At 40.1% G+C, this 26,394-nt stretch overlaps 1 protein-coding gene across 3 annotated transcripts in view; it reads left to right on the top strand.

The window, feature by feature from the left end:
- The window catches only part of TSC22D2 (TSC22 domain family member 2), a 30,306-nt gene extending 4,332 nt beyond the window's left edge, over nucleotides 1-25,974 (top strand). Inside the window, exons 2-4 of one of the 3 annotated variants that reach the window (XM_074834453.1) lie at nucleotides 14,676-14,747; nucleotides 23,546-23,597; nucleotides 24,389-25,974. In XM_074834453.1, coding sequence (XP_074690554.1) covers nucleotides 14,676-14,747; nucleotides 23,546-23,597; nucleotides 24,389-24,649 — 385 coding nt within the window. In that variant the 3' untranslated portion in view covers nucleotides 24,650-25,974. Of the gene's footprint in view, nucleotides 1-14,675; nucleotides 14,785-23,545; nucleotides 23,598-24,388 lie in introns of all 3 variants that reach the window. The other 2 variants (XM_074834455.1, XM_074834454.1) reach the window with 2 other exon arrangements.
- Nucleotides 25,975-26,394: the final 420 nt, after the last annotated feature.

The raw sequence follows: 26,394 nt of genomic DNA, 5'->3' as shown, positions 1-26,394 counted from the left end.
ATAGCTTTCTTTGGTAGTGTTACTGATAAGCAATAAAAGCTTATTTTAAGCAGGCCTAGACTGTACAGAGTAGGAGATATGTACAGAGCTAGTAGATCCAAGTTTATTCTTTGCTCCTCTCAGAGTAGACTGACTTCCACTGGTTTCAGACAGAGAAAGGAGACAATAAAAACCTAGCAGCTTGTTAAGGCTGTTTTACCACTTTGTTTTTATTTGCTTTACTCACTGAGAAGGCTTTTTTATAAAACTGTCTCCTGCTTGTCTGCTGTTCTCTTCATGCTCCTGCTTTTTTCCTCTTTCCAGCCATTTAAATTGCGCCACTACTCCCGTGGGCTTATGCCCAGCTGCTTTATCTACTGAAATCAGTGGTGAAACAGTTAATGAAGACCTTTGAGTGTCATTAATAGGCTGAGGGTTGACACTCTGATAAAACTAATAGGGCGCAAAGGGAGCTCAGGAGTTGTGAGTCACTGTTTCAGGCTGCCTGCAGGTTCAGGAAGTTAACGCTTGGTTTTGTTTGGAAAGTTTACTTTGTGATCATAAGACCTAGAAATTTGTGGAAAGCAATTTTCTCTTTTATCTTTAATATGTAACATACCCAGGAAGGGGGGTGGGGGGTGGGTCAGTTTGTGGGCAGGTATCTGTATTTCTTCTGACACCTTCAGTTATACTTCAATATTTGTACGTATGTGAAGCTTGACAAACTTGTGTTGATCATTCTCCTGTAGTCATCTTCTAACAGTGATTCATCAAGGAATACTGTGTAGCTCTAAGTATGCTGGATTTATCTAGTAAGTCATTCACCATACTGAATATGAAGAGGAACTGTTTTGAAGGTAAAATAGTTTAGGATGGGGATTCTTTGAAAACAGAACGTGAGAAATACAGTAAGTATGAGACAGAGGTCTGATACAAAAAGCTGATCAGTTCCCATCTTGTGAAGAAAGTTCTTTGTATTATTCCTGTCTTACGGTCTGCTGTTTTAAGAGGTGGACGTGTGAGGTTATATAGCCTGATAATACAGATAGATATATAGAACTATGTATCTATAGATGTAGAACTGACTTTTTTGCAAGACCTTGCCTGGACACCTTTAATTGCCTGTTCTGATAGTCCAGTACACTTTTACAGTAGTCTAGACAAAACTATGGTTTCTTGCATTGACCCGATGCATAATGAAGAGTCAGTTAATCAAGAAATCTTACCTGGGGGGGGAAGGGAGGGTGGGTAGGTGGTCCAAAAGAATTCAGAAAAAAGCCTTTGGCATGTCACACCTTCCTTTAAAAAAGCAAAGCTGGTTTTTTTTCAGTTGATGTGTCTAAATGGCTAAGCTCTTAAAAAGAGAAATATGTTCTGTGGAAGTTATGAAAGATCTATGGCATAACATAGTTTTATTTTCTTTTCCTCTCTAAATTTGGCTACAAGTAGAATAAACTGCAGCAGTATTCAAGGATGGAGGAAATAGTACTCTTATTGAGGCAGATGTGAATATTGCAATCCACTTTGAATTTGGAGTCTGACAAATACAAAAGCACAAGTAGGACTGGATCTCAAAATTGCCCTGGCTCTTCAGTTGCTGGATTAGTTATTGTGGATGGGCAGTCAGAGTACCTGGGAGGATTTGGGTTCAGTGTGTGTCAGTTCCCCTACTCACCTTTATGCCCACATATACACAAATTTGTAGTTGACAAGCATAATATTCCAGCTGGCTTAATAACTTTATTTTGGCTCTTGGGGGAAAAGAAATATGTTGCCTCTGTTAAAAGAATGTTACTGAGAAAGCTTGTTCAAACCTCCTACATGCTTGGCAGACTTTTGGGGCAAAATATTACTAGGCATGTTGGAAAAGGAGCAGAGCATAGATCATTTTCCAGAGATAGCTGACCAGCTTGAACTGTGCAGGCTGTATTCCAGGAACGCTAATGAATGGCTGCAATTGTGAACTGTCAACTACAGCAGCTAAACTGTTGAAAACCTGATTGTGCAGACCTCTTCACAGCATGTATCTCTTCGCTCAGCTAAATCACGTATTTGTACAGTGTACTAACTGTTGATAAAACTGAGCTCTTGAGACCATGCTCATAAGGACAAAACTGGGCATGGGCATTAATGTAACTTTGATAAGGGTTTCCTTATGTATTGCCCTAGATGCATATTTTACTGTACTCCTAAAGAAAAAAGAAAGTACTCTGCAAATACATACCAGTAAGCAATACTTAAATTGCATTATTACTGAGTACTGTCCCTTTCTTCACTTTGCTCTTAACTTACTAGAGATTTGAACTCCACTGCAGCTGCAGACTTGAATGTTTTCACTCTCCTCCTGAAGGATTGTCTTGAGGAGTGTTTGTAGAAGCAGGTGAGAGCGAAATGTGGGCAGGCACGCTCCAGTGCCGTCAGTGCCTTCGTCCGGTGGCCAGAACTGCAGCTTTGGAAAAACAGTTGAGATAGGACTTCTGAGGTGAATGTTATGGTTGGTGGTAGCAAATGATGGTTAATGCAAACAAAACCCTGGTCAGTTGGGTTCCCTTTTTGGTGTACTGTCTGTAACAAAAATGACATAAGGTAACTCCAGCACCACACTGGTTTCTAGATGATGGCAAACCTATCCTGCCATGCATTCAGTTTTTGAGTGCTACAAGACACCTAAACAGGAAAATGGCGTTGCTCCTTTGACAGCACTGTTTCCCATTTAAACATTCAAATACCCTCGTTAGGGAGGAGTCAGTATATTCTTAAAACTAATGAGCTGTAAGTATTTCAGATGAGATAGTTATTAAAAGAAGGAATGGGGGGGAAAAAACTTTGAAGACATTCACAAAGTGAAACAGTTCAATTTGTTGTAAAGACCGCAGTGTACCAGCTCTGACATAAATGGTTCTCTGTACCTCGTGCTCCTCAGTATTCTGCTCAGCTGCTGTGGGTTCATTTTTTTCTGCTCCCCTATAGAAGAGTGCAAGTGTTCCATAGTCAGCTTATTTCTGAATGCTGTCTTGTATGGTAGAAATAACAGCATATGTTTCATGGAAGCTTTTTTAAACTTCTTGTTAAAAGCTGAATATTCAAGTATTTAGGTTTGTTGAGCGGGCAGGACAACCAAACTGCTATCAAACTACCAAAGAGTGGAAATTTCTCTCAGGCTGTGCATTTTTGCAGGAAGTGCTGATAATCTTTTATGACTTCAGGTGACACTATAGTAAATACAAATTGTTCTTTCTTACTGCACTGAATATTTGAATATCAGCCTGTTGCATGTTGAGGCTGTATATTAATTTTTCAGCTTAAAAGCTGGTGATTAGCAACTTCTGTTGCTCATGGAAAATGCAAAACTTGTTTGTGCTTTTTGTGTGTTGGCAAAGATTCCATAAGAAACTTCTGTGAGACGACTCCTGCTAAAGTACAATGTGTTAGTTCTGGTAGATAAATCTAGATTGTCAGCCACAGGTGTCTGCTTTTATTCCTATATTTGACAAAATGTAAAGATAGAAGTATTTATAGTAACTGCTAAAGCTACTGTCTTCTGAGAAGGTTCTCCAGACATAAAAGGTCACTTGAAGTGCAGCGTAAAGTTGTATCTTCATTCCTCTTCTTGAAAATTCCTCTATCTTTAAAATTCATGCTTGATAAATACAAATGTGTCTTGGGTGCTGGTAAATTCTTTCTGTTATGGGATAATTGTTTTTACTCATGCAGGGCAGGTGAGTTAGCCACGTGAAGGACAGCTGGATGCTTGTCTTAATTTTTTTTTGTCATGCAAACTAAAATTATTCCAAGAGTTTTTTTGTATATATCTATTCTCCCTTTGATGCTAGGAGTAAAGCATTTGTATCATGACAGCTTGCCTGAGTGCTTTTAACAGTGCAGAGAGAAGGTAGAAATATTAATTGGTACCATTGAGAGGTGTCAGCTGTCTATCACAGTGACAGCTGGCACGTTTGTCTAGTGCTCTTCAGAGATTACAAACTGGAATGGGGATCTGTCAATAGCAGAAACCAGTCACAGACCGACAGACTGTCTGAGGCTGTCGGGGAGCTCTGCATGTCGTCTGGTCCAACCCCCTGCTCAGGCAGGGCCACCCAGAGCCCCGTGCCCAGGACCATGTCCAGACGGCTTCTGAACACCTCCAGGGCTGGAGACTCCACCACCTCCCTGGGCAGCCTGTGCCGGTGCTCAGTCACCCGCACAGTGACAAGGTGTTTCCTGGTGTTCAGAGGGACACTCCTGCGTGTCGGTGTGTGCCCACGGCCACCGGTCCCGTCCCTGGGCACCCCTGGGAAGAGCCTGGCTGCGTCCCCGATGCACCCTCCCTGCTGGGGTCTGTACTCGTTGATGAGATCCCCTGAGCCTTCTCCTCTGCAGCCTGAAACAGCCCCAGCCCTCTCAGCTGTTCCTCGTGGAAGAGATGCTGCTTGTGCCTTCATCATCCTCGTGGCCCTTTGCTGGACTCTCTCCAGTATGTCCATGTCTCTTGTACTGGGTGCAGTGGCCTCACCAGTGCTGAGGGGAAGGATGCCCTCCCTGAGCTGCTGGCCGTGCTTCGCCTCATGCAGCCCACGATACCACTGGCCTTTGGAGCAAGGGCACAGTCCTGACTCTTTGGTTTCTGGAAGGGGATGAGCATGGTATGTGCATGTGGTGGCGATGGAGAAGTGCAGAATGGATAGGAAATGAGATACTGGTTTCATTGAAGTATCTGAAGATTTTGTATCTGTCTAGAGCAAGCTTAACTTGTCTGGTTTACTAGAGGATGGGGTGATCAAAAATGAGGGTTAAAAAACCCCTGCTTGCTTGTCTGTCAGGTTATTTCAGCTATTTTTGTAGGGGTGTCGATGACAACTCCTGGGAATGTCTCCTATGTAGAACACTGTTTGGTGGGTGCAAGGACCGTAAATACCTTGACCAACCCTACAAATGCCTTTTTAAAAATACTGTTTCTTGAAGCCAAGCGGTAAGCTCTCATACCAACAGTGCTTTAGTTGGAGCTTCAGCTGAGTGCAGACTGGCATGAAGCTTGGAGAGTTCGAAAGAACTTTTAAATGGTGTGGAAAGGCAGATGAATACGTTTATAATACACTGTGTAATAAACCGTGCCATACCTGGTCAAGTTTCTAATAGCTTTTAGAAAAAGCTAAATATTTAATTTAAAGTGTTTGCTAATAGATGCTTTCTTGACCAGTGTCACATAACTAAGGACAGGTGGGATTTGGCTGAGTCTGCCTGAATCTGTTTTTTCCACTTGCTTTTTTCCCCACAGATACTGAAATATTTTTGTCAAAAAAACAGGAACTACTTTTATTTATAGATAACTGAAATATCTGAAACTACTGTACTGTAACTTAGTAGAAAAAAAAATTCTCATTTTTGGGCTGTTTTCTTTGAAGATGAATACTCAAGCCAGCTGTTCCACTAAGCAAGGCCACTTTCACCAATAATCACAAGCAGCTTTCCCTTTCATCAATAGGTTTGAGGAAATCTAGCTTTATGGGCAGAGCAGGCGGTAGGAGACTAATCCTCTACAATAACATGTTCATACATATTAATAAATGCCTTTTTCTTTACCAGCCAAGTTGTGTAAAAGTCAATATTTTTAAGAGTTTTGACATCTCTTCCAGATTTTTGTATGTATAATGCATTACTAGTGAATGTGGATATTTTAAATTCAGAAATATGGAATTTATGTTGTTTTTTACTACCTCCTTTCATCCAGCTTATTAGGGTCCACTTTTCAAATGGGTTCCAAGCTTGCTCTCTTAAAATGGGATAATTTGCAAAAGAATAATATGACATAGTGGTGTTAACTGGCAAATTACAACAGATGCTGAAGGACTCTGTCCCTTGTGAGGTGAAGTTCAAGATGTTTATTGAGACCATGTAAGTTATTTTTAGGAAGTCCTTGTTTTTTTTTATTTAAGCTTGTCTCAGTTCATCAAAATATGGATAGTATCGATGGGCCTTTTTCTGGCTTTTCTTGAAAGCTGCTTAATAGTGGCAAGAATCCCTGACTGGGTCAAGCGAAGACTATCTGTATTGCTACTAAGTTTATCAACTTCTAATCTATAGTGTTTCTCCTTAGAGGTGTGATCTGCTGTGTTTGTTTTCTTGAAGCTAAGCTGTGCCTGATGTGAACTACATTGTCTTGTATCCTTCCTACAAGAACTGAGGGTTAACTATACGCACTGAGAAGTCATTAGTATGAGAAATCTTACACTTGAGGTGTATTGATTTGAGAACAGAATCACTCAGAATAGTTTACACAATCTGTAAGATTATGTATTCAGCCTGACTGACAACCATGGCTGTCACAAACCAGCCTGGCTTTATTAGCAGGTGGTATTTTAGTAAGCGTGTCCGTGATGATGCTGTCTGCAGGGAGGAAGAGCAGGAAAGCATTGGTGACCTGGCTGGAACCAAGAGTGCACCGTGCCTGGCTTTGGGGAGTGGGAAGATGGGTTGTAGAGGATGGAAAAGATCATCGGTGAGCCCTGGACGACTTTAAGTTGTTATGGTTACAGGACTCCTGGAGGTTGGGGACCAGTTGCTGGGACCCGAGAGAATTGGACCCTGGAGTTCTGAGTTGCAGCTGTTGAAATCAGGAAGAAGTAGGAAGAGATTTAGAAGATGAGCACTTGCGTTGTTCTTTCCATGATTAGTATCAAATAGTCGTATCAGAATTTACTGTTTGAACTCTGCAGCAAAGCTTCTGCAGAAATACTGAATTATTATTACCTAACACAGGTAATTTTATTTTAATTAATAAAATTATTACTGCCTGTTGTTTAGTTGCATCTTAAGGCCACTGTTTAATTAATCCAAGGCTCTGTGAAGCATGATGTATTACTGGCCTTAATTTTTGCCAGTATACGTAAACTTTTATTCTTTCTTTATGGAATCTTGGACTCATGCTTTCAAAGAATGTAATAAAATCAAGGGAAATGTTGTCTCATTTTTCATGATCCTGTGCTCTACTGATTTAGTGTCTGCCAGAGACTTGAAAGGCAGAAACTACAAAGGGATGTTAATCAGAGAAGGCTTTGAATTACCAGCAGCAAAACTTGGTAGACTTAAGTGAATAACTAGGTGCAGCTCCACCTGAAACTGAATTGCTGAATTGCTTCTGTAAAGCCAATCTTTATGAAACGCCTGCGTGTTTCATAATGTTTTGCACTAGCTGTTCTCCAGAGTATATAGTAGGAGAAACGATCCTGATTTTATAGCTAGGAACTTCATATTTGTAGAAGACTTCTTGATAATAAATTATTGTAGCCTGTTAAGTGAGTTTGAATTTAATATTGTGTCAAAATGCTGCTTGATTTTTTTTTTTAGACCAGATTTTCATAGTCAATAGTCAGATTCTTTGGGGGAAGAAAACCCCTTGCTACTATTTTATCAAATAATAATAAAGTGTAGAAGTGAAGCTAGATCACCTTTTGTCTCACAAATCAGCATCACCTCAGGTCTGTCAGTTCAGTAAAGGTATGAAATGGTATAGTGCATCTGCTCTAATTTGCTACAAGACTGTTAAAGGCTTTGAGTATGTTTTAAAATGCAGTGGTGAGTCAAGTATAAAAGTGTTTTCTACAACTACACAGTGCTGGGACAAGAGAAGAAATCATTGGCATCTCTCTGGTATAACTGAGGAGAATGATGATTGTCCACAGGGGAGGGCATGTGGTGATACCAGTGACTGCTCTTTGTTCAGGGTGGGCTGGAACGTTTGAGAAGCTTCCAACCGTTGCTCACTAAGTACTCGAGATTATTTGCCACATCCCTCTGGTCTGACCACTGTTAATGTTGATCTAACCTGCTTTGTCCATGATGCATTCTCATTACCAGCTTTTGTGAAAGTGATTTTATTCTTTTCCCTAGCATTCATAGGAACTGAAAAATGTCACTGGTGTCTTTTTTTAGAGGGCCAAGCCCCAGAAAGCTGATGTCAGCATCTCAACAGAGCAAGCAAGTGGTTAGTGAAACACCTCCACCAGACCTTCTTACCCAGTGCAAAGACAGTCATCTCTCATTCACCTCTCCTTAGAGATTTCTAGTCAGTGCAGATTATTTGCCAAAATCGTCTTTTGAGAGCAAGGTGAAGAAAGTACGGGCTACTGCTCTGACCTTTGCTGTGGCAAGGAGTCTGATAGTCTAGTTCTTTCTCTGCGGATACTTGAAATCCAGACACCAGGAGTTTGAGATGCAGCCAGTTGAAATGGAGCTGCTGATGTCAGACTTCCCTGTCTTACTTCAGGTGATGTGTGCTTCTTCAGTTCTCTCAGAAAAGTTACCTGAAGGTGGTTTTCATCATCTCTGATGGTGTTGGGAAGGGATGGTGTAGTTTGTTTGAAAGCAGCTGAAATGGAGTGCTGGTGCTACTGGCACTGTCTTGCTAAAGATTGTGTAGTACATCTGGGTGTTCCTTCATCTTCTTCCTCTTCAATTCAATTACAAAACTGCTGTTAAGCATGTCCCACTTTGGTGGGTTTTAGCACTTCAATCTGTGTATCTCTTGACTTTTCCGTTGGAGATCAGATCCATGCAGTATGCTTTCTTGCCACTTAAAATATTTTCAGTTAGAAGTAGCCTGTGAACCCCTTTAAAGTCCACCATGGTGGTTGAGAGCCACTGTCCCAAAAAACATCATGCCAGGCTGCTAATTGAGTCAGACTTTCCTGTCATCTGTAGCTAGAATGTGCCTGAAACTGAATGTAGCAGTGTCTAATTCTTGCTGGTCTTTCAGGGTGTGTATTTCAAGTATAATGGCTTTAAGGAACTAAGTGAACAGAATATGTAATTAAACACAAAACTTAACAACTTTAATCTTGAGATTTTTTTAATCCTTAATTCCACACTGACTTTCCCCACGTTTAGTCTTTGTCAATTCTCTCCTGCAATGCTCTGTATTCCAGTTACTCTGTTTTGTAGGGGGAGTCTTATGAGATAAATCTGATTCAGAGCTGCAGTTGCTTTAAATATAATGCAATATAAATAAGTGAAACCTCTTTTAAAAGAAGAGAGACAGAGAAGGAATTCTGTTACTAGTGTAAACATAATCTCGAAATGCTGTAAACTTTACTGGGAGATTCCTGATAAACTATGATCAAGTGATTGAAACCCCCTGGTTCCCATCCTAAATAAACCATGCCCAGTGTTTTAATGTGGAGACCAGCTGTAATCAGTCTTCATTGCAGGTCATAGCTGGTAACCTAGTTAAATACAGCCTTTTATTGGTGATCAGTAAGACATATAGCTAAAAACTAACTTGGGTTTGAAATGCTTCTGGGTGATAAGACATCCAATCTTTTATAAATTTTAGAGACTAAGGAGGGATTAATTTGTTGTCCTTTAGTGCACATCAAATTGGGCAGTTGATGGCTCTACCTTCCTTTTTTTTTTTAATGCCTTGCTTCCTTATTGATCACCATAGTAAAAACACATCTGTACATGCTGATAGTTCTATTAAGTAAGCTCAGACTGTGTGCTTACCACCAGGTCTCTTGATTGTTAAATAATAATTCTGACATTGCATAAAGGCTAAATACTTCTATTTGCTGATTTCATCTTCTGGCTCTTTTTGAGTCACTTTCTCTAAGTGTTTAGTTCACTTTTGGCACTGCAGAAATAATGTAGATGTACAAAGTAACATACTAATGTCTCTGATAAATGTGGCTGAAGAACGCAGTTTTATTTACAGGCATATTGTCAGGCTGCTATGGATTTCTGTGCAAAGGGTAGGAAACTTGAAGCTTGCTGCTGAACTCCCAGTCCTACCAATGCATCGCTGTATGATTAAGACTTCTAAGACTAGGAACACAAGAATAATGGATGTTTTACTGATACTTTATAATCTTAAACTGGGTGCTTCGGTTTGAGTTTTGTCTGCAGCTAAGAATAATTTTATTTTAGAATGGTCATTTCTCACTTTCCACCAAAAAAAGACATGGACTTTACAGTTCAGCAGAAAGGCAGTTTGATTTCAGAGTGTAAGCTAGCCTCTTTCTTTACTTCTTTCTTTTCTATGTCATAGTTAAATTTGGTTCCTACAGGAGTTGATCCTATTCAAAGGCAGAACTTCTGCTTTAAAGCTCTTGCTAGTGATGTCCTGAATTCTCAAAGAATTGTGAAAGATGGGCCTCTGGGCTGGTCTGGAGACTTGAGGGCCTGAAATCTTTTGGAGCAGTAATGATCTCTTCTAGAATGACAAGTATGGGAATCCCACCACCTCTCTAAGAAGTCTTTTCTATTCCTTGCTATTGGTCTGGAAAACAATTCTGATGTGTAGTTTTAAATTTTCTTTGCTGCCATTAAATCCTATAATGTTTGTGCTGTGCTTATACCCAACAGGTACGAGAACGTTTTCTTCTCCTTTGCAGATACTTTAAACTATGTGAAGCCTGTAGCTGTGTCTCTCATCTCTTTCAAATGCCTAATTTTCCTACTCAGTGATTCTTACTATTGGGAAAAAAAAATTAATATGACATTTCTTCTAGTGGTCTTACCTGGATTTTGGTAGGATTATATTCTTCTGGAGAGCTGATATTCAAAACTGGCCATAAAACGTAAGCTAGGGGCTCAGAAAGGCCCAACAAGACTTCAGTTAGTACGTGTACATCCTGTTTGACACCTTTGCAAGATTTTTGTTTTTTAAATTCTGTTTAAATTCTCTTCTGTGGAATTGCAGTCAGCTACTCATTCCATGTTTTGTACTTGTGCAGCTGATTATTGCTACCAGAGCATAATACTTCATGCTTATCCTTATTGAATTGCATCCTTTTTATTTCAGACCATTGCTCCAATTGGGCAAGATCTTCCTGAATTCTATTCCTGCTGTCCAGAGTGCTTGCAGATCATCTGCAGGTATAAAGATAGTCTGTACTCCACAGCCCAAGTCATGGATTAAAGTGTCCTATAACACACTCAGAGGAGACCCCTGGAGAGCTCAGTTTGATGCATCCTTCCACTGAACCATGGGAGAGCCACGTGTACAGAGTAGTTATCAATGTATAAGCCATGTTTTTACTTACAAAAATGTCATGCAAGGTGGCATTAAAAGCTCTACTAATTTTATAACGTGATCACTTCTGTGTTTTTTCTATGAGGCCTGTTCATTTTTCTCAGAAGGAATTTTTGTCTGGCATCAGCTTCTGAAAAGGCAATCTGTGTTGGCTTGCTGCTGTCTGGGTAATAATAAATAGGCGATCCTGCTTTGCTTTGGTTTTCCTTTGAGGCATTGAGCACGAGTTGCCTGACCTGTTATTTTCATGTTCTTCAAAAACAGGTGCGTAGGCCTTTTTAGTCTTCTGGATCATTCCTGTTCTCAAAGTTAATGAAAATAATAGTCAGTGGTATTGAGAGAGAGAACAGTCTGAGGTAGTCTAGTGTGAATTTTTTTTTTTTCCCCCAAGGTGGAAAAATAAAAGTGGTATTCTTCACGTGTTGTTCCTCTTGTTGCCCTCAATTGCTGATGTTGGTCAGTAGTTTGAAGACTGAAACGTAGCCTCAGCTATGCCCTGAACAAGGAATGATGTTACTATTCCTCCTTCAAAGGTAGTAGCTGGAAGGAGGCTTCTATTCAGCAGCCTCTGTATGCCAGGCTGATACCTGGCACTTCCACAGCCAGTATCATTATTTAAGCTAAAAGGCATTTATCTGTATACTTGAAAAATTGCCAGTTTTTATGGGCATGGTTTCTAGCGAAGCAGAGCTCTCTAGAATACAGTCTGTATCTGACATGTGCTTGTCCTGATTAATGGCAGTGGGAGGATACTCTCTTGAATGTGAGGTGAGACTTTGGATGTGGTTTAGACTTCCCTTTCAAAGGGACAACTTGAAGTTTCAGCTATTCGGAGAACTGAATAAATTCTCATCCTTTAAATTTAGATAAAACTCCTGTTGCATGAAAACTGTTGTTAGAAACCATACCATCGGAGTGTGGTGTGAATATTGATGTTTGTGAGATTTTAAAGGAAATAAATACAATATGTGTTGTAGGACTTCTTTATGGAGACATGGAGGCACTTTTACCAATGGAGATGCAGTTTGAATGCTAAAGCATGCTAAACTAGTTGTCTGTCACAGTCTGTGGGGCTGGAATCGAGCCTCTCTGTCCCTGGGAGTACCTGTTCCCCTCTCTAACCAGATAGAGAGGAAGAAGTGCCTGGTGCCCCTCTCTGGGAGAGGAGGTGGGCTCTCATTCTCTGTTCAGCGCCAGGGACATCCCCTTGATGGCTGGCTGCTGGCCCCGCTCTGTCCCTCTACTGACAACTGGGACCGAGTCCTGACCTCTGGGACCTGGGCGGTGGCCAGTGAGGGGACCCAAGGAGTCTGCTCTGCTGGCCCAGACTGTCCCCGCGTTCGGTTAAGGCGGTATCAGAAAGGCTTCTGGTGTCCAGCTGTGACGCAGCAGCAGGCTGGATGATACTACTTCTGTAAGCTATTTTCTCAATTGTTTCTGCAAACTGAAAGGAGTTTTTAGTAATTTTCTAACCTTTTACTGTTTGTGGTTAAAAATAGATGCCCCCATAGTCTGAAACTCCAGCGTATTAGTTCAGACCTGCACACTAGGCATCATTCATGTTAACTCTGTGGATTTGCTTCTCCTGTTTAGGTAGCACAAACCCCCCCTCCAATTAACATCTTGCTAAAATACATCTACAGAGTAAAAAATGTTCTCTTAATTGTCTGAAGTAATGCAAAAGCAATTTCTACAGCAGGGGGTACAAATGAGGATTTGACAAGGAAAACTTTTTGATACCTTTCCAGATACGTGCTTAAGAGTAGTACAAGAATATATAGCATACAGGGTATCTGTGTAAAAATAGACCCTATGAAATACGTGCCGCGTGGTTATAAACCACAACTTCTTATACCTAACAATAGAAATAAGGTTTTATATGCTGCAAGTAAATTTATCTTGGAAGTTAAATGCCTTGCTATTTACAGTCACTTTCTGAGGAAGAGACTTTTTACATACTCCTCACAGACAACTGAATTAGAAAGACAAGCTTGGGCCTCTCCTTGCCTTCAACAAAGGAATGCTCTCTTGATCTGCAGATGCCAATTGCTTTCCATATGTTAAGTCCCTGTATCACTCAAATGTCCTTGAGCTGTTGTGTTGCTCTTCCTATAAGTAGTTGTATTTAGTTGTCACTCAAGTGTTCAGTACTTTTTATGAAAACATAAGTAGTACCAACATAAGAGCAGGATATTTATCAGCTTGATCAAGCAACTTCTGTAGCAGGTTTTAAGCTAAATTCCAGACTCACATGGAGGTGTGGGTTTTTTTTTTTGAAGGGTAGAGTGGTGAAGGTTGGGAGAAGGAGTGACAAACACTTCAAACAAGTGATTCCTCATCATTGCTGATGCACAAATGTTGTTAATCTTTGTGAGGTTTTTGGTATACACCTGCCATGGGAATCAAATTACTTCAGAGAGTGTTTTGTTATGGTGCTGCTGCTGTGATTTTTTTGGTTTTGTTTTGTTCTATGGTTTTAACTATACAGTAATTGTAATTAAATGAAAATAATTAAATAACTTGAATACAAGTTGGTTTAAGAAGTATTCTTGCCATAAACTTAGAGGAATGGGCACCTGTGCTTCTACCATTGGTATAAACTTCTGATTTTAAAACTGTCTTTAAAGGGAATTTGAACTAATACTAGCTTTTCTGAAGATTTTTCAGCTAAGCTGTTGCATTCTTCTCTAGGGCTGGTATAGCTGTATCAGTGTAAGGGTGAAGTGCAGTATTAATTAAAGGAATTTCTAAGCTTAAGTATAATGCTCTGATACAGCCACTAGCAGTAGAGAATTTTGACTTTGCTTCATCCAGTATCTTGTAAACAGTAAGTGTTCTGATGAGGCTTTGGAGGTTTAAGATCTTTAAATTACACTCTTGGTATAGTTGCCATCTGTGGGGCAAATGTGCGCAGACCAAGGAGGGTCAGGCTATCTCGGGAGTAGTCCAGCTTTCTGCAGGGTTCCTGGAGCCTGCAGGCTTGTGAGCCCCAGGCTGGCAGCTGGGGCGCTGATTTACCGCCTGGCCAAGCGCCTCCCAACAGCAGCTGCCCTGCTGCACGTCGAGAAGGGGCAGCATGAGGATGACTGACAACCGCTTACAAAGGGAGGGATATTTTAGATTCCGCTTTTCAATTTTAACTTGATCTGTTCTTCAGTTGTAACTTCATCTGTCATGGCTTGAATGTGGCGTATTTAGCTCTGACTTCTAGGTCCCTTTGGAGAACTTGTGTATCTTGACTGTGAAGTAGGGTGCTAAGTAGAATAGAAATACTGGGTACCGTTTGCAGAGGCATTTTGTGAAATATGAAAACTGCGAAAGGTATCTTCTGATTTTAGATATGTATAGCATTAGAGTGGTATACAGCTTACCTACACAAGATTGTCAGCGTGATGTGAGATGGTTCTTTAATAGCTTTACAGTTGTCTTTTTACAGTAGCAACTTGAAATAGCACAAAAATCCATAGGGCTCGAGGATTACTTTTTCTTTTTGAATCGGGCCTTTCAGTCATTAAACTATTCTTCAGGCATTCTGTGAAGTCTAAACTTTTGGACTTAAATTTAACCTGTCTGGACAGATGATTTACTTTGTAATGCAGGTTGAATAAGAGTTAGTATTTTTATTACGTACCCATTTTCAATATGTCTGTTTGATTCTTGGATCTCGTAGGAATCCGTCAACTGCATTCTACCAAGCGTTCCATTTCAACAAGTTACGTGAGTCAAAGACCTTCTGGGATAGGTATGAATGCTTAAGTATGGAATGCATACGTGCTGAGGTACGCATGAACAGCTTTGCTCTATGCAAGTTTCTCGGCATTTTTGTTGCACAGAACTGCTGCTTGTGTTTAGAGCTTCATATGGGGCTTCTGCAGCCTGAAGGTCAAAAAGCAGTCATGGAAGTGAAGTATCCATACTGAAACTTAAAACTAAGTCTAAAATAATGACATGACTTTTTTTTCTTCCTCCTTCCATTATGTGTGTATCATGCATAATGTGTAAGCTGAAAGAGTTTAATGCTAGTCAGCTACCAGCTGACCTTCACTAAAATATTGACAGCTTCCTTTTCCAATAAAAAGGAAACTTTTTGGCATTTGGCTATTGAGCCCTGTATCAGAAAACAAGTTGTGAAAATGTCATATTTAAACACAATTTTGGCAGAGTTAAAATCTTTTGGTCTCAAAACCAGGAAAGGAAGCTTTCTGGCTTGTTTTCATTCTGCTTAAGTAAAGCTCGATGGGGAATAAATGTGAACCGTGGCAAGATACAAGGACAAAGTAAATCTACGAAGTTAGCATTGAACTCACGGCGAGAAACTGCAGTGAAGTGCAACAGTCATATCTGTTACGGATATGACTTGTCAGAGATGCATTACTAATTCATCAGTAGCTGCAAACGGTTTCTTTCCCGCACTTTAATGATTTTGACGGGGGTTTTTTTTGTCAACATGAAGTCCTAGTGATTATGTTACTTCATGCCTTGTGATGCTCTGGCTTGTCACAATACTTCTGCTTAACAAGCTCTGTAGCATATAAATTTTGTTTAGCTATTGAAGTATTGATAACTATTTCATCATTGTACTGGCTGTATTTGACTTGAGAGGCTTTTCAACTTTCAAAGCTTAACTGAATCCTTTAAAGTTTGCTTGGCAACAATTTGTATATTGTACAACACTGATGGTTAAAAGTAATGCTAATGCATCCTGCTCTTTTTTTTTTTTTTTTATTGCTGAAGTGCTAGCATTAGGCTAAGTTTCAAAAGCACATCTTCCTTTCCTAGCAGAAACTTGGACAAATTTGCATTTTTGCTTTTAGCTCTGGATGATGCCACTTTCCTGTATTTATGGGACAGAGTTGGTCTTTAGGTTCCAAGGACTTCATTATTTAACTGAAACAAACTTCAGGGGTTTGAATACAAATTTGATACATAGACCAAAAGCTCACTTCAAGGTCTAGCCTTCATCTGTTTCTCTATTTTCATGTCTCAATTTGAAATAATTCTTCAGACAAGGAAGCTGATTCAAAAAAACCCTAAAATCAAGTAATTAATGATTAAGATTGAGGCTTCACAAATCTGAAGTTTACATACAATGTCTGAAGCAAGTATTGGAAGCATGGGATATAGAAAAACATTAATTTCAGGTAAAAGAATGTTGGTGGCTTCCTTTAAAATAGTCTGGCATCTTTGCTGTTGAACACTTTGTGGTAAAAACAAGTATTTGTAAAAACACAGAACTAAATTCATCAGGATTGATGCAAGTTTTAAACTTCTAATCTGTTCAAATTCCAAAGTCTTTGACAGGGTTTAGCAGGTTTTGCATTTACACCCCAGTTATTAGATTTTCTTAAGATCACGTACGTAGTTCGTCTTTACTAGATGAGTGAAACCAAAAGCTTTCTACAATAAACTTCCAATGAAAACCTAATAGAGGGAACTTCAAGGGCATAGCCAGTAACTTTTTGTGATCTCCAGTTTGTGAAAGAAAAATCTTTCCTGTGAGAACCATAAGCTCTTCTAATTTCCTCAGAACCCCTTTTTTTATCCCTATCCCAAAATGTGGGAGTTAAAACATTGCTGCAGAACATAAGGATCTGAAGCCTGCTGGCAGTTGACTCTCTAATTACATTTTGCAGCTCCTTCAGAAGTAGTTTGTGAACCTCAGGAGCTTGAGTTAGGAGATTTTAGTGCAAACATAATAGAAAATCTTCCAGTGTCATTTCAGTATGCTTTTTTCCTAACAAATATGGATTATTCTCCTATGAGCAGCCATCTCTTGGGACCATTTGAAGTCAGCAAAGCTAACCACATGCTATTGCAATAGACACTAAAAGATTGCTAAACTGCTCCAGTAAAATAAAGACTTGTTTATTTTTCACTAACACACCATGGCAGGGAAGAGCACTGGTAATAGTCAAACCATTAAATGTTAGTGAAATACTAGTTGTTACTGGCACATTTGCAGGAAGCCTGCAAGTGTTTTTCTACATAGTGTTCACAGAGGTGTTGCTACAGGCACAAGCCTCATGGGTCTGTCTTTTCAACTGGCATGGTTATGGAGAAGATGAAGGGGAATAACAGCTTCTTGGCAGATTCACATGAGTCTGGGTGTCTGCTATTCTGGGCCTGGATTGCCTTTGTGTGGTAACAGTGCCGTAGGAGCTTCAGATGGGTTTGCCTAAAGCAGCCATTGTTGGTAGACTTGAATTTAAAGCAGTAGGATTTATGTTTCCATGGCATTTTTGTGTGAATCATTAAACCTTCACAATATAAATTAACTCATAAAATGTGGATTTTTCTCTCCACATTAGCACCCAAGTAAATGTATTCTAAGTGTTGCTGGTAAACATCTTTCTTATGTAAATGTGATGAATTAGACAGCATCTCTTCATGTGATGGATTTTGCCAAATTTCCATTTCCCTATTTGGTGGCTTTCTATTAAATGAGATGTTCTTCTTGTGGACAGGAGAAAGTCACGAGTTACACATCTCACTTTTTAATTGTAACCTTATCTGGAGGTTCTTTTAGGGGTGAAGCTCTTCTGATTTGAAATTAGAAGTCTAAAACTCCATGTGAAATGTAAAAAGAATCTTAGGATGAGTCTAACATTTCATGTAACACACTGATCCAGTCAGTGTTGTGCTTAATGTGTTCCTTCGTGTTGCTTCGTTCTCATGGGAGTGGTGCACAGTGGGACTGTCCTGATGTATAGGGAAGAGTGTTTGGTTCATTAGTGTAACTCAGTCTTACCAAAACTATGAAGGAGCCACGTTTTTCTTCGATGTCGAAAATACCCCAAACCTAAAACAATTCAACTCAACGTGTTGGTTTTCCCCAGAAGTATTCTGTCTCTTACAGAGCTCATGCGTTGCTTCTAAGATCAGTTATGATGTTGTGTTGAATAACCAATCTTCAGAATTTCATGTAAAACTGAAGAAAAGTTAACTGTCATATGGAAGCAAGTACGTCTCTGACGGAGGAGCTGACTAAGGTGGAGCTTAAGTAGACTTGCAGGGAAAGCCAGGCACCTGCCGGTAATCCTGAGGCTGAGAATTCACTGCCTCAGACTTTCTCACACAGCTTTGACAAAGAACGGTGATGAAAATCTGAAAGACTTGCACAGATACTCTTTCAAGGCTGGATAATTGATTGTATTGGGAAGCTATCATTATAAAATCTCATAATTGGATGGAGGCTAATTAAACATGCCTTGACTGTTTCAAGACTATATAAGGTTTCTCTGGACAGACTAAATAGCTCAACTGGTGGTAAGACGTGAAGAGTAACTGGTTAAGCTCATAAATGAGTAACCCAGTGAGGGGAAAGGATAAATTAATGCAGTGTTTTAGTTTGTGACTTGTGAGCAAAACAGATGTGGGAGCGCCTCAAGGTACCAGACTCTTCCTTCCAGAAAGGTTGCTTGATAGTTTGGTTTAAAGCAGTAACAACGAAAGGGCTGGAAGAGCTAGGGGAGATGCTTGGTTCAGGGATGTCTGTCTGAGACTGCAGCGTGTAACGTCTTTTCCACTTTTGCCTAAAGCAAAGTAGATCTAGTGCTTTAAAGGCAGAGTTGTCTCATAGAGGCCATTGGGCAAGACTCTGCTGGCATCGGTGACCCTTTTCTAGTCTGTTCTGCAGGCAGACTTTTCCACTCTTGAAGGATTAGCAATGTTGAGCCATAGGTTTTATGTATCTAAAAGCATGAGGGGAATAGTACAGTAACTCTTGATGTGAAAATTTAAAAGAAATATCAAGAGCAAGAAAACTCATGTGTTTTGGCAGTCTTTTGGGGGGTGACTTTCTGCGAAGAAATTCCTCGGGGAAAGTAGTATGCAGATAATGAGTAGTACAGCTGAATTCAGAATATTTTTTTATTACTGACTAAAAAGCCTGAGGCTTCAAAATTGGTTTACGTCATCCAGTCAGCAGGATTTGCAGTCTCATTTCAATGTGGAACGCTATTGCCTAGTCTAGTGCTTGACAGTGCCAAGGTAGGGCTGTTTATAACCCTCATTCCGAATGCATCCAATGTTGGCATAAAATACATTATCGAGGACTGTGGAATCTCTAAAAATGAACCACTGTGTTCTTTTTACAAGCATACAGAGTGAATTAAGCTGCACATGCCTTTATTTTGATGTCTGATTCCTAGTCCTTCTACCTAGATTTCAGAGTGAATTTTGAAGTTGAGATCGTGTCTCTGAGAAGGATGGTAGTTGTACCTAAAGCCATTAATGGTGAAAACACCAGGCTGAGTTTGGTGGCGCTAGTTGAATCCACCATTGAAATAGGACTTGGTGCCTACAAATGTGAGGTGATGTTGATGGTTAAATTTTCCTCTGACCATTAACAAGTTAACATTAAGACATTAACCTTTTTTGCTGTCTTCTGATCCACTTGTCCTCTTTTTTTCCATTAATCAATTTCCCATTCTGTGAACAGTGTTGTTCAAGTTTTGGAATAGTCTGTAGTAAGTAAGCTTTCTTGAACTGCAAAATTACGCTTTACAAAGAGCACTTCTTTGGTCATTATATATTTTCAGTGAAGCTGTACACTGGTACAGGTTGTGCTAACAGGGCTACCAAACACTTTTTAACAATATTATAGGTTGTTGATGATACTGAATCATCTTTCCAATAATATCTTACCGTACTCCTGGGATACCATGTCCCCATAGGAAACGTTTTTGCAGCAATGGAGTCAGAATTACACTGAGGCTTTTAAGAACGCGCTGCGTTGTGGAAAGTGTGATTGCTGTATATTGTATAACCTATAATGAAATCAGACTTGCACTTAGATTGACCAGTTCTCTTCCCATTTTCTTAATCTGTATGTACATGATTGTCTAAGACACTTCTGTCACCTTGCAAGACATTTGAAATAAAATGACAATGCCGTTCTTGAGTTGTAGACAGAGGAGAAATATGCCTAAAGTACAGCATAAAGAATTCCGGGGTGCAAGCTTTAGGTTTTTGATACAACACTTTGTTCCAAACACTGCACACCTGATTGTAAGTGAGCTATAGCTAAGCAGTGTTACTAGCAAAGTCTAGTTTTCCCCTCAGTCTTTAAAAGTAAAATGTGAAAAAATTATGTTTAAACCACTAGGATTTTTTTTAAACAATCAAAAATGAGGATTTCTCAGACTAAATAAGGTTTTGTCTATCTGGTGTGTAAGGTAGAAAAATTATGGTTTTAGCATCCGTCTGGAAATGACAAACTGTACTTGGTAATCTTTGTCATTTTTGCTGACTATAAATCTTGCTTTGTGCTTGATGGGCTTCGGAGTGATGATGGCATACCAGTATAACCTTTCTGGTCAGAGCCTTCACCTACCTGGCCTTGACTTGGAGGCCCAAGTCAAGCTGAATTGTTTTCTTAAATTAGAGTGTGCATGCATGGGAGCTGGTTGGCTGCAAGCGCTCAGTTTGAGGGGAGGGCGGGCAGTTTGCAGTGACATAAAAATTATGTGCCTAATGCATCCCTTGAACTGCCCTGTGTTACTTGATGTGGATTTGTGTTTATGTATTACAGCTTTGACAGCCATTGGCAGACTTCAGTAGTTCCTGGAGCAATTGACTTTGTCTAAAAGCATGGTATACTAGTTGGTCTTTTTTTTTTTTTCATAAGAGCTAAATAGTGTCTTTCTAACTCAGGGATTTGCTAGTTGAGACACTGGCTGTACAATGGATGGTGCACTTGCAGAATGTATCAAACTCTTTCCAGCTTGATGGATTCTTATGAGATCCAAAAAGACTTACTTAACAGATTCTTATCTTTTTTTTCCTGGCCTTTTCATAAGGACTGGATTGTATGTATGAATTTCATTCTGCAGTCATGGGATAAAATATATTAATGCAAACTGAGATTTGATATCAACAGCCAAGGATTTGAGAAAAATAGAAAATCTTAAGATTTGCCAGCATATTTGGACTGTACCAAGAACAGGTGGTAGCGGAGCTATTTACTGAGAGGAGCGCTGTAAAGTGAATAAAGAAGAGAATCATATGGGAATTGTGCTAGCATAAAATGTAGTTCTCATATGCTTTTAGAAAGCAAAATATTAGCATCAGGATAAAGCCGCATCTGACTAACTGAAGGCTGCTCTGTCAGCACGGACCTTCTCCTGGGGCGGGCGGGCAGTGGTCTGCGTGGTGCCGGGCGGATGGGCACCGGGATTTGTGCAGGGAGCAGCTCAGGAATCTGGGCTTGGTACTTCGATAATAGCTCAAGCTGCTCTGGGGATACGGGCAACACGACTGTTAAAATGAATAAAAGTAGTGTATTGAGTACTTAGGGCTTTCAGCACTATTAGTATCACTTCAAGTGTAAAATAGAGGTGGGAGAGCAGTAGTTTCGCTGCTGCATTCCAATTGTGCTTGTGGGGAGGGACAGTTCTTACACCCCCATTGTGAACGCTGCACTCCTGTAAAAGGCAGGTGAGAATTTGGAGCACGAGGCACAGCATGGGCAAGGCACTGCAGCAGCGTGCCGTGCCGGTACAGGTGTTCGGTGAGGAAGGGGAAGGCTGCTGGTCCCCCATTCGAGAGGCTTTTTCATGGAACCGATCAAATGCCTTCACTTGGAGTGGTGTAGTGGACTTTATTTTTTACGTAGTCACATTGCAAAATAGCTGAAACAGGAATAGAAGAACAAAGTCCCAATCTCAAATTTAACTGCAAAAGCACTGACGAAAGGTGTATAATTACACTGTAAAGATGCAGAAGTGTGGTGTTTGCTTTATTCTCCTCCTTATCTCTTCAGAGATGCCTCACCTGATGTCTAGAGTGGTGTTCATGAAAGGCTGTGTCAGGGACATGGAGCAGTCTGGGGGATTTCAGTGACTCTTGAACACAGACATTTTTGACAGTTTCAGATAGATCTGAAACATGTTAATCCAAAATGGGAAAGAATACTTAACCTTGTAATGAATTATAAATACTTTTTATTCTGAGGAGGTTTACCACAAACATGGCTTGAAAGAGGCTTGGAAGACAGTAAGACACTGAAACAATTTTCTTTTAAAATGGGTGTTTAGCGCTTTTGTTTTAGGTTACAAGCTTTGTTCCGTTTAGAAATAGAGGTTGTTATTCCCTCAGTCTGAAAAGCTGATTCCCTCTGCTTGTAAGTGCTTGGTGCTAGGTACTGACAATTCTTGTGAGACTTGTTGAAATGGATTTCTCTAAACAGTGTCATACTTTCTCAGTAGTTGAGCTTTGACGTGTGTAACTAATACTGCTGAGCGTATTGCCAGTACTAATTTTAAAAAACCTTAATTGTTTTTTTCCTAACACTTGGGTTCAGTGAATGTTTCATATTTTCCGAGAGGTGACTTTCCCAGCATGACTGCAAACCTTGCGTTTTTCCCCTACGTTAACTTTTTTAAACGTAGCTGCACACTGCTGATAGCAGCTTCCATCTCTGGGGGAGCGTTATCAGTAGTTATCACTGGCGGGCCTGGTAAATAGCCCAGGAGTGGCTGTCCTGTGCCAGACCCGGAGGTGTGGAGTGAAATTGGATTGCTGAGACCTAGAACAGAGGGCTGGTGTGGGGAGCAGGGGACGGGCAGAGCCTGGCTGGATGCAGCACTCGGTTCCTCCACGGGAGTCGGCAGTGCGGGCTGCCCTGTCTGAGCTCCCGGGGAGAGCCCCAGCTCCTCTCCAGACAGGGCGATGGAACGGGGACACCCCCAGCCCTGCCTCACCCCGATTCTGACTCCAGAGAGTTAGGAGGGAGCGACTGGCTTGTGTTCCTGTATTGTGACTTGAAAACAGACCAGAAGTATTAAGACCTGGGATTTAAAGACATAGTTCAACGTCTTGTTTCACACAGTAGATCTACATTCTGATAGTGATGACTGAGATGTTCTGTTGGACTGATGTGCACTGGTATGTCTCTGGAACGAGAGTGACCCTCGCTGTAACCAGCCAGCTGCAGTGCATTTCTTGGGCGTTAAACATGATCCAGTGAGAATTCACTGAAACCGAGGAAGCACAGTCATGGAGTTCAGGGCTTTGGTTGCACCTCACTCTTCTGTTGCCAGCTGCCACTCCGTTGTGAATACGCTGCTGATCCAGGAACTTTTTAACTAGAAAGTAGTCTTCAAATAAAGCCAGAGAACAAATATTACAGTTTTTTTTCTTCCCTGCTTTATAAAAGCAGTTTAGCAGAAATAAAACCAGGGGTAAAGACCTCATGAATATCCCATGAATCCCTGTTTTCCACAGTGAAAAAAGCTGAAAAAATGAGGCAAGGAATCAAAGCAGTTACTGTTTATTCTAATGCATTTTTCCGGTTAAGAGTGTCATAAGCATAGTCTGAGGAATTACAAACTGAAGGAGCAGTGTCTTTTAAGAGCCCTAACTGCATGGGGCAATACTGCAGGGAGAACAAAACCCCCATGATTGTCCCCTGAATTCTTGAATCTGAAGCTTTAGCCTCTCACTGCAAGCATGTTCTAGGAGTCCTGCAGGTGCCAGGGGTGCACAGTTTTAATCAAATGATACAGTAATGCTCACAAAGTTTTCTCCTTATATTTACAGTTCTTCTGGTACAAGTGTTGTTGCCATTGACAACAAAATAGAACAGGCAATGGTAAGTAAAAAATAAGTTGATACTTCTACTAGGATTAGTGGTTCATCATTGAGCATAAGTTTTCAGCTCTATTGTGTTTCTGTGAGTCTGTAACATCCCTTCAGCTGGCTCAGACTGAGACTGTCATTTGAAAAAAGGGTTTTCTGTATCAACTATGGGATGACCACAAACCAGGATTGCCTTTACTGTTGGCCCAGAAGTGTTCTTAAAGGAATCTTCCTACAAATTTCTGTGAACAAGCTGATTGAACTTAAAGGCGTGCTGAAAATAAATAGCATATTTAAATCTTTCTTTAGCGAAGTTCATTACTAGTTTTTCTTAATTGGCACTTATGCTGTGCCATCCTTGACATTTTGTTCAGCTTCAGTCGTGTCTGTTTGATTTTTTGCTTCTGCTGATTTAGAGGCTTGCTTATTTCTTGGTTCTCGTACACCTCAGTGCTTGGGATGGTGTAACGCAGACTCCTGCCTCTGTGTCAAAGCTTCAGAGCTGATACTCTCGTTCTGGGTAGCTGGGACGTAATTCTAGTCCTTGACTTCAGTGTAACCGAGGTGACTAGAACTTAATGCTGGAAACAAAGCTTTGGATGTAAGGGCCACTTCACAGTGAAGCAAAGAGCTAGGTTATTTGCTCTTGAAGGCTGATTTGTTCATACATTTTTAGTGATGAGTGCTTTAGTTTTCCAGGCTTACCGCTTGCTTCAGTGAAAGCAGTAGAATAGTAAATCCTGGGGCTGGAGTGGAATGAAACTGTTCTTTCACTTTGTGCTAACTGTTACTTGTTGTCCACAGGATCTAGTGAAAAGCCATTTGATGTATGCAGTAAGAGAAGAAGTGGAAGTCCTGAAGGAACAAATAAAAGAATTAGTTGAAAGAAACTCTTTACTTGAACGAGAAAACGCACTGTTAAAATCTCTTTCAAACAATGATCAGTTATCCCAACTTTCAACCCAACAGGCCAATCCTAGTAGCACTTCACAAGCGCAAGCAGTGATAGCACAGCCTCCGCAGCCAATGCAACCTCCACAGCAGCCGAATGTCTCCTCAGCGTAAAGCTTCCCTGCCTCCTCTGAAAATAAAAACCTGAGAGCAGTCTGTCCTTGTGTGCCACTGATGTTCTTTCCACTTTATATGAGAGCGAGTAGCCATGCTTCTGTTGTGTGTTTGGCCTTTTCAGTATTAGACAATCATTCTCCAGGCGCTGTCCCTCACTGGTATGTCACGAAGTGCAGCTGGTGTCCATAAGCCATCGGGGCACAAGGGAAGGCGTGGAAGGAGTTACGAACGCAAAGAACCCATGTGCTTGGTGTGCAGGCGTTGAGGTCTTTCAGAGCTTTGGTGGCTCCCCAAGGTTTCCATTTCCCGTGGATTTCTTTGAGCCTTGCTGTCTGATAAGAAGTAACAATTCATCTTGAGAGCCACTGTTCTTTCAATATAAGTAACATTTGCCTACATTAGTTTCATTTATTTGTTTTATTTATTACAGGGCTGCTATTTTCATAATGTACATGAACAATGTCACAGAACTTTTTTAATTTTTTTTTAATAAATGTATGTATCAGTAAAATGATAGATGGGATTGCGTTTAATAGATAAAATGTTTAGGCAATAATTGAACAAAAGAATCCTGGCATATTTCTAACACTAATGGCAATTTACCTTTGGTATTTATTTACGGTAGTAAAGATCCAGCTTGAATGTAAATTTTGTATAGAGTGTAAGTATGAAGACCATAGTGCATCTGTACAGGTAGTCACCAGTTATTGTGATATAATAAATAATTGATGGGCTATTTTGATGAAGAAAACTTCGCTCATTTCTGTTTCTACTTTCTAATAGAGAGAAATTGCCATGGTTCCTCTGCTTTTTGACATTTCGTATAATTTTTTTTTTTTTGGGTGGGAATAAAAAGCTGTGAAATTGTTCAACCTACTTTGTAACCAAAGAAGCAAAGCTGTGTAATTGAGTTTTTTTATTTTATAATGCACATTCTTTATGTATTTTTATTTAGTGTTTTCTCATTCACAACTTTCTTTGCTGTCTAGCATGATCTGCATGACCTATAATCTTTGAACCACTTTCGTACCTCATGTTTTTATCCAGCACTCTTATTGTAATATGTAAGTCTGTGAACAATGTCAAATAAAAAAGAAAGAACAGCTGGTGTTGGTGGAGCTGAGCTAGTGTGCTATGCACTAGTTGTTTAAAAAAAAATAAATGAAGTGAGCCATCTTTTGTTCATTTAAAATGGTGTTTTGAATTTCGTATGCAGAAAACGTTTTGTTACATTGCAGATTTTAATGTATTTAATAAATGCAACATGCAGATTAAGTGCAGTGTATACTGAGTATTTAAATTAAAAATGTACGTTTCATAAATACAGTTTCAAGAGAGACCATCATTTGTGTAAACTAACACAGTGTGTCAAATTGATGTGTATATATATTTTAACACATTTTCTGAAATTAAACTGCAGTTTTGTTGAATGTTTTTTTGGCAGTAGATGTTGTTACAGTGTAACTAAATTCAGTGGCACTTTTTTTCTTAACAAAATGGAGAAAGGTAACTTTGGTGAGCCAGTAATAGAATAATCCCAAAGCTGTGCTTGCTTCTTGTGCAACAGACTTCTTTCTTTTGTTTTAGGAAAAGCATAATTCTGATGCTGTCAGTGACCCCAGTGGTTTTGGTTTTGCACTGATACATATAAATTAACATCTGGCTGTGTGCTGGGGTGCTGAAACAGTGTGGGATCTCGGTGTGTTAAAACCATAAGCTCACACTTTTGAGAAACGCCTGCA

This window comes from Strix aluco, chromosome 9 (genome assembly GCF_031877795.1).
Source record: "Strix aluco isolate bStrAlu1 chromosome 9, bStrAlu1.hap1, whole genome shotgun sequence".
NCBI classification, from domain to species: Eukaryota; Metazoa; Chordata; class Aves; order Strigiformes; family Strigidae; genus Strix; species Strix aluco.
The sequence above is the reverse complement of the archived record's forward strand: the minus strand, read 5'-3'. Positions and strand labels throughout refer to the sequence as shown.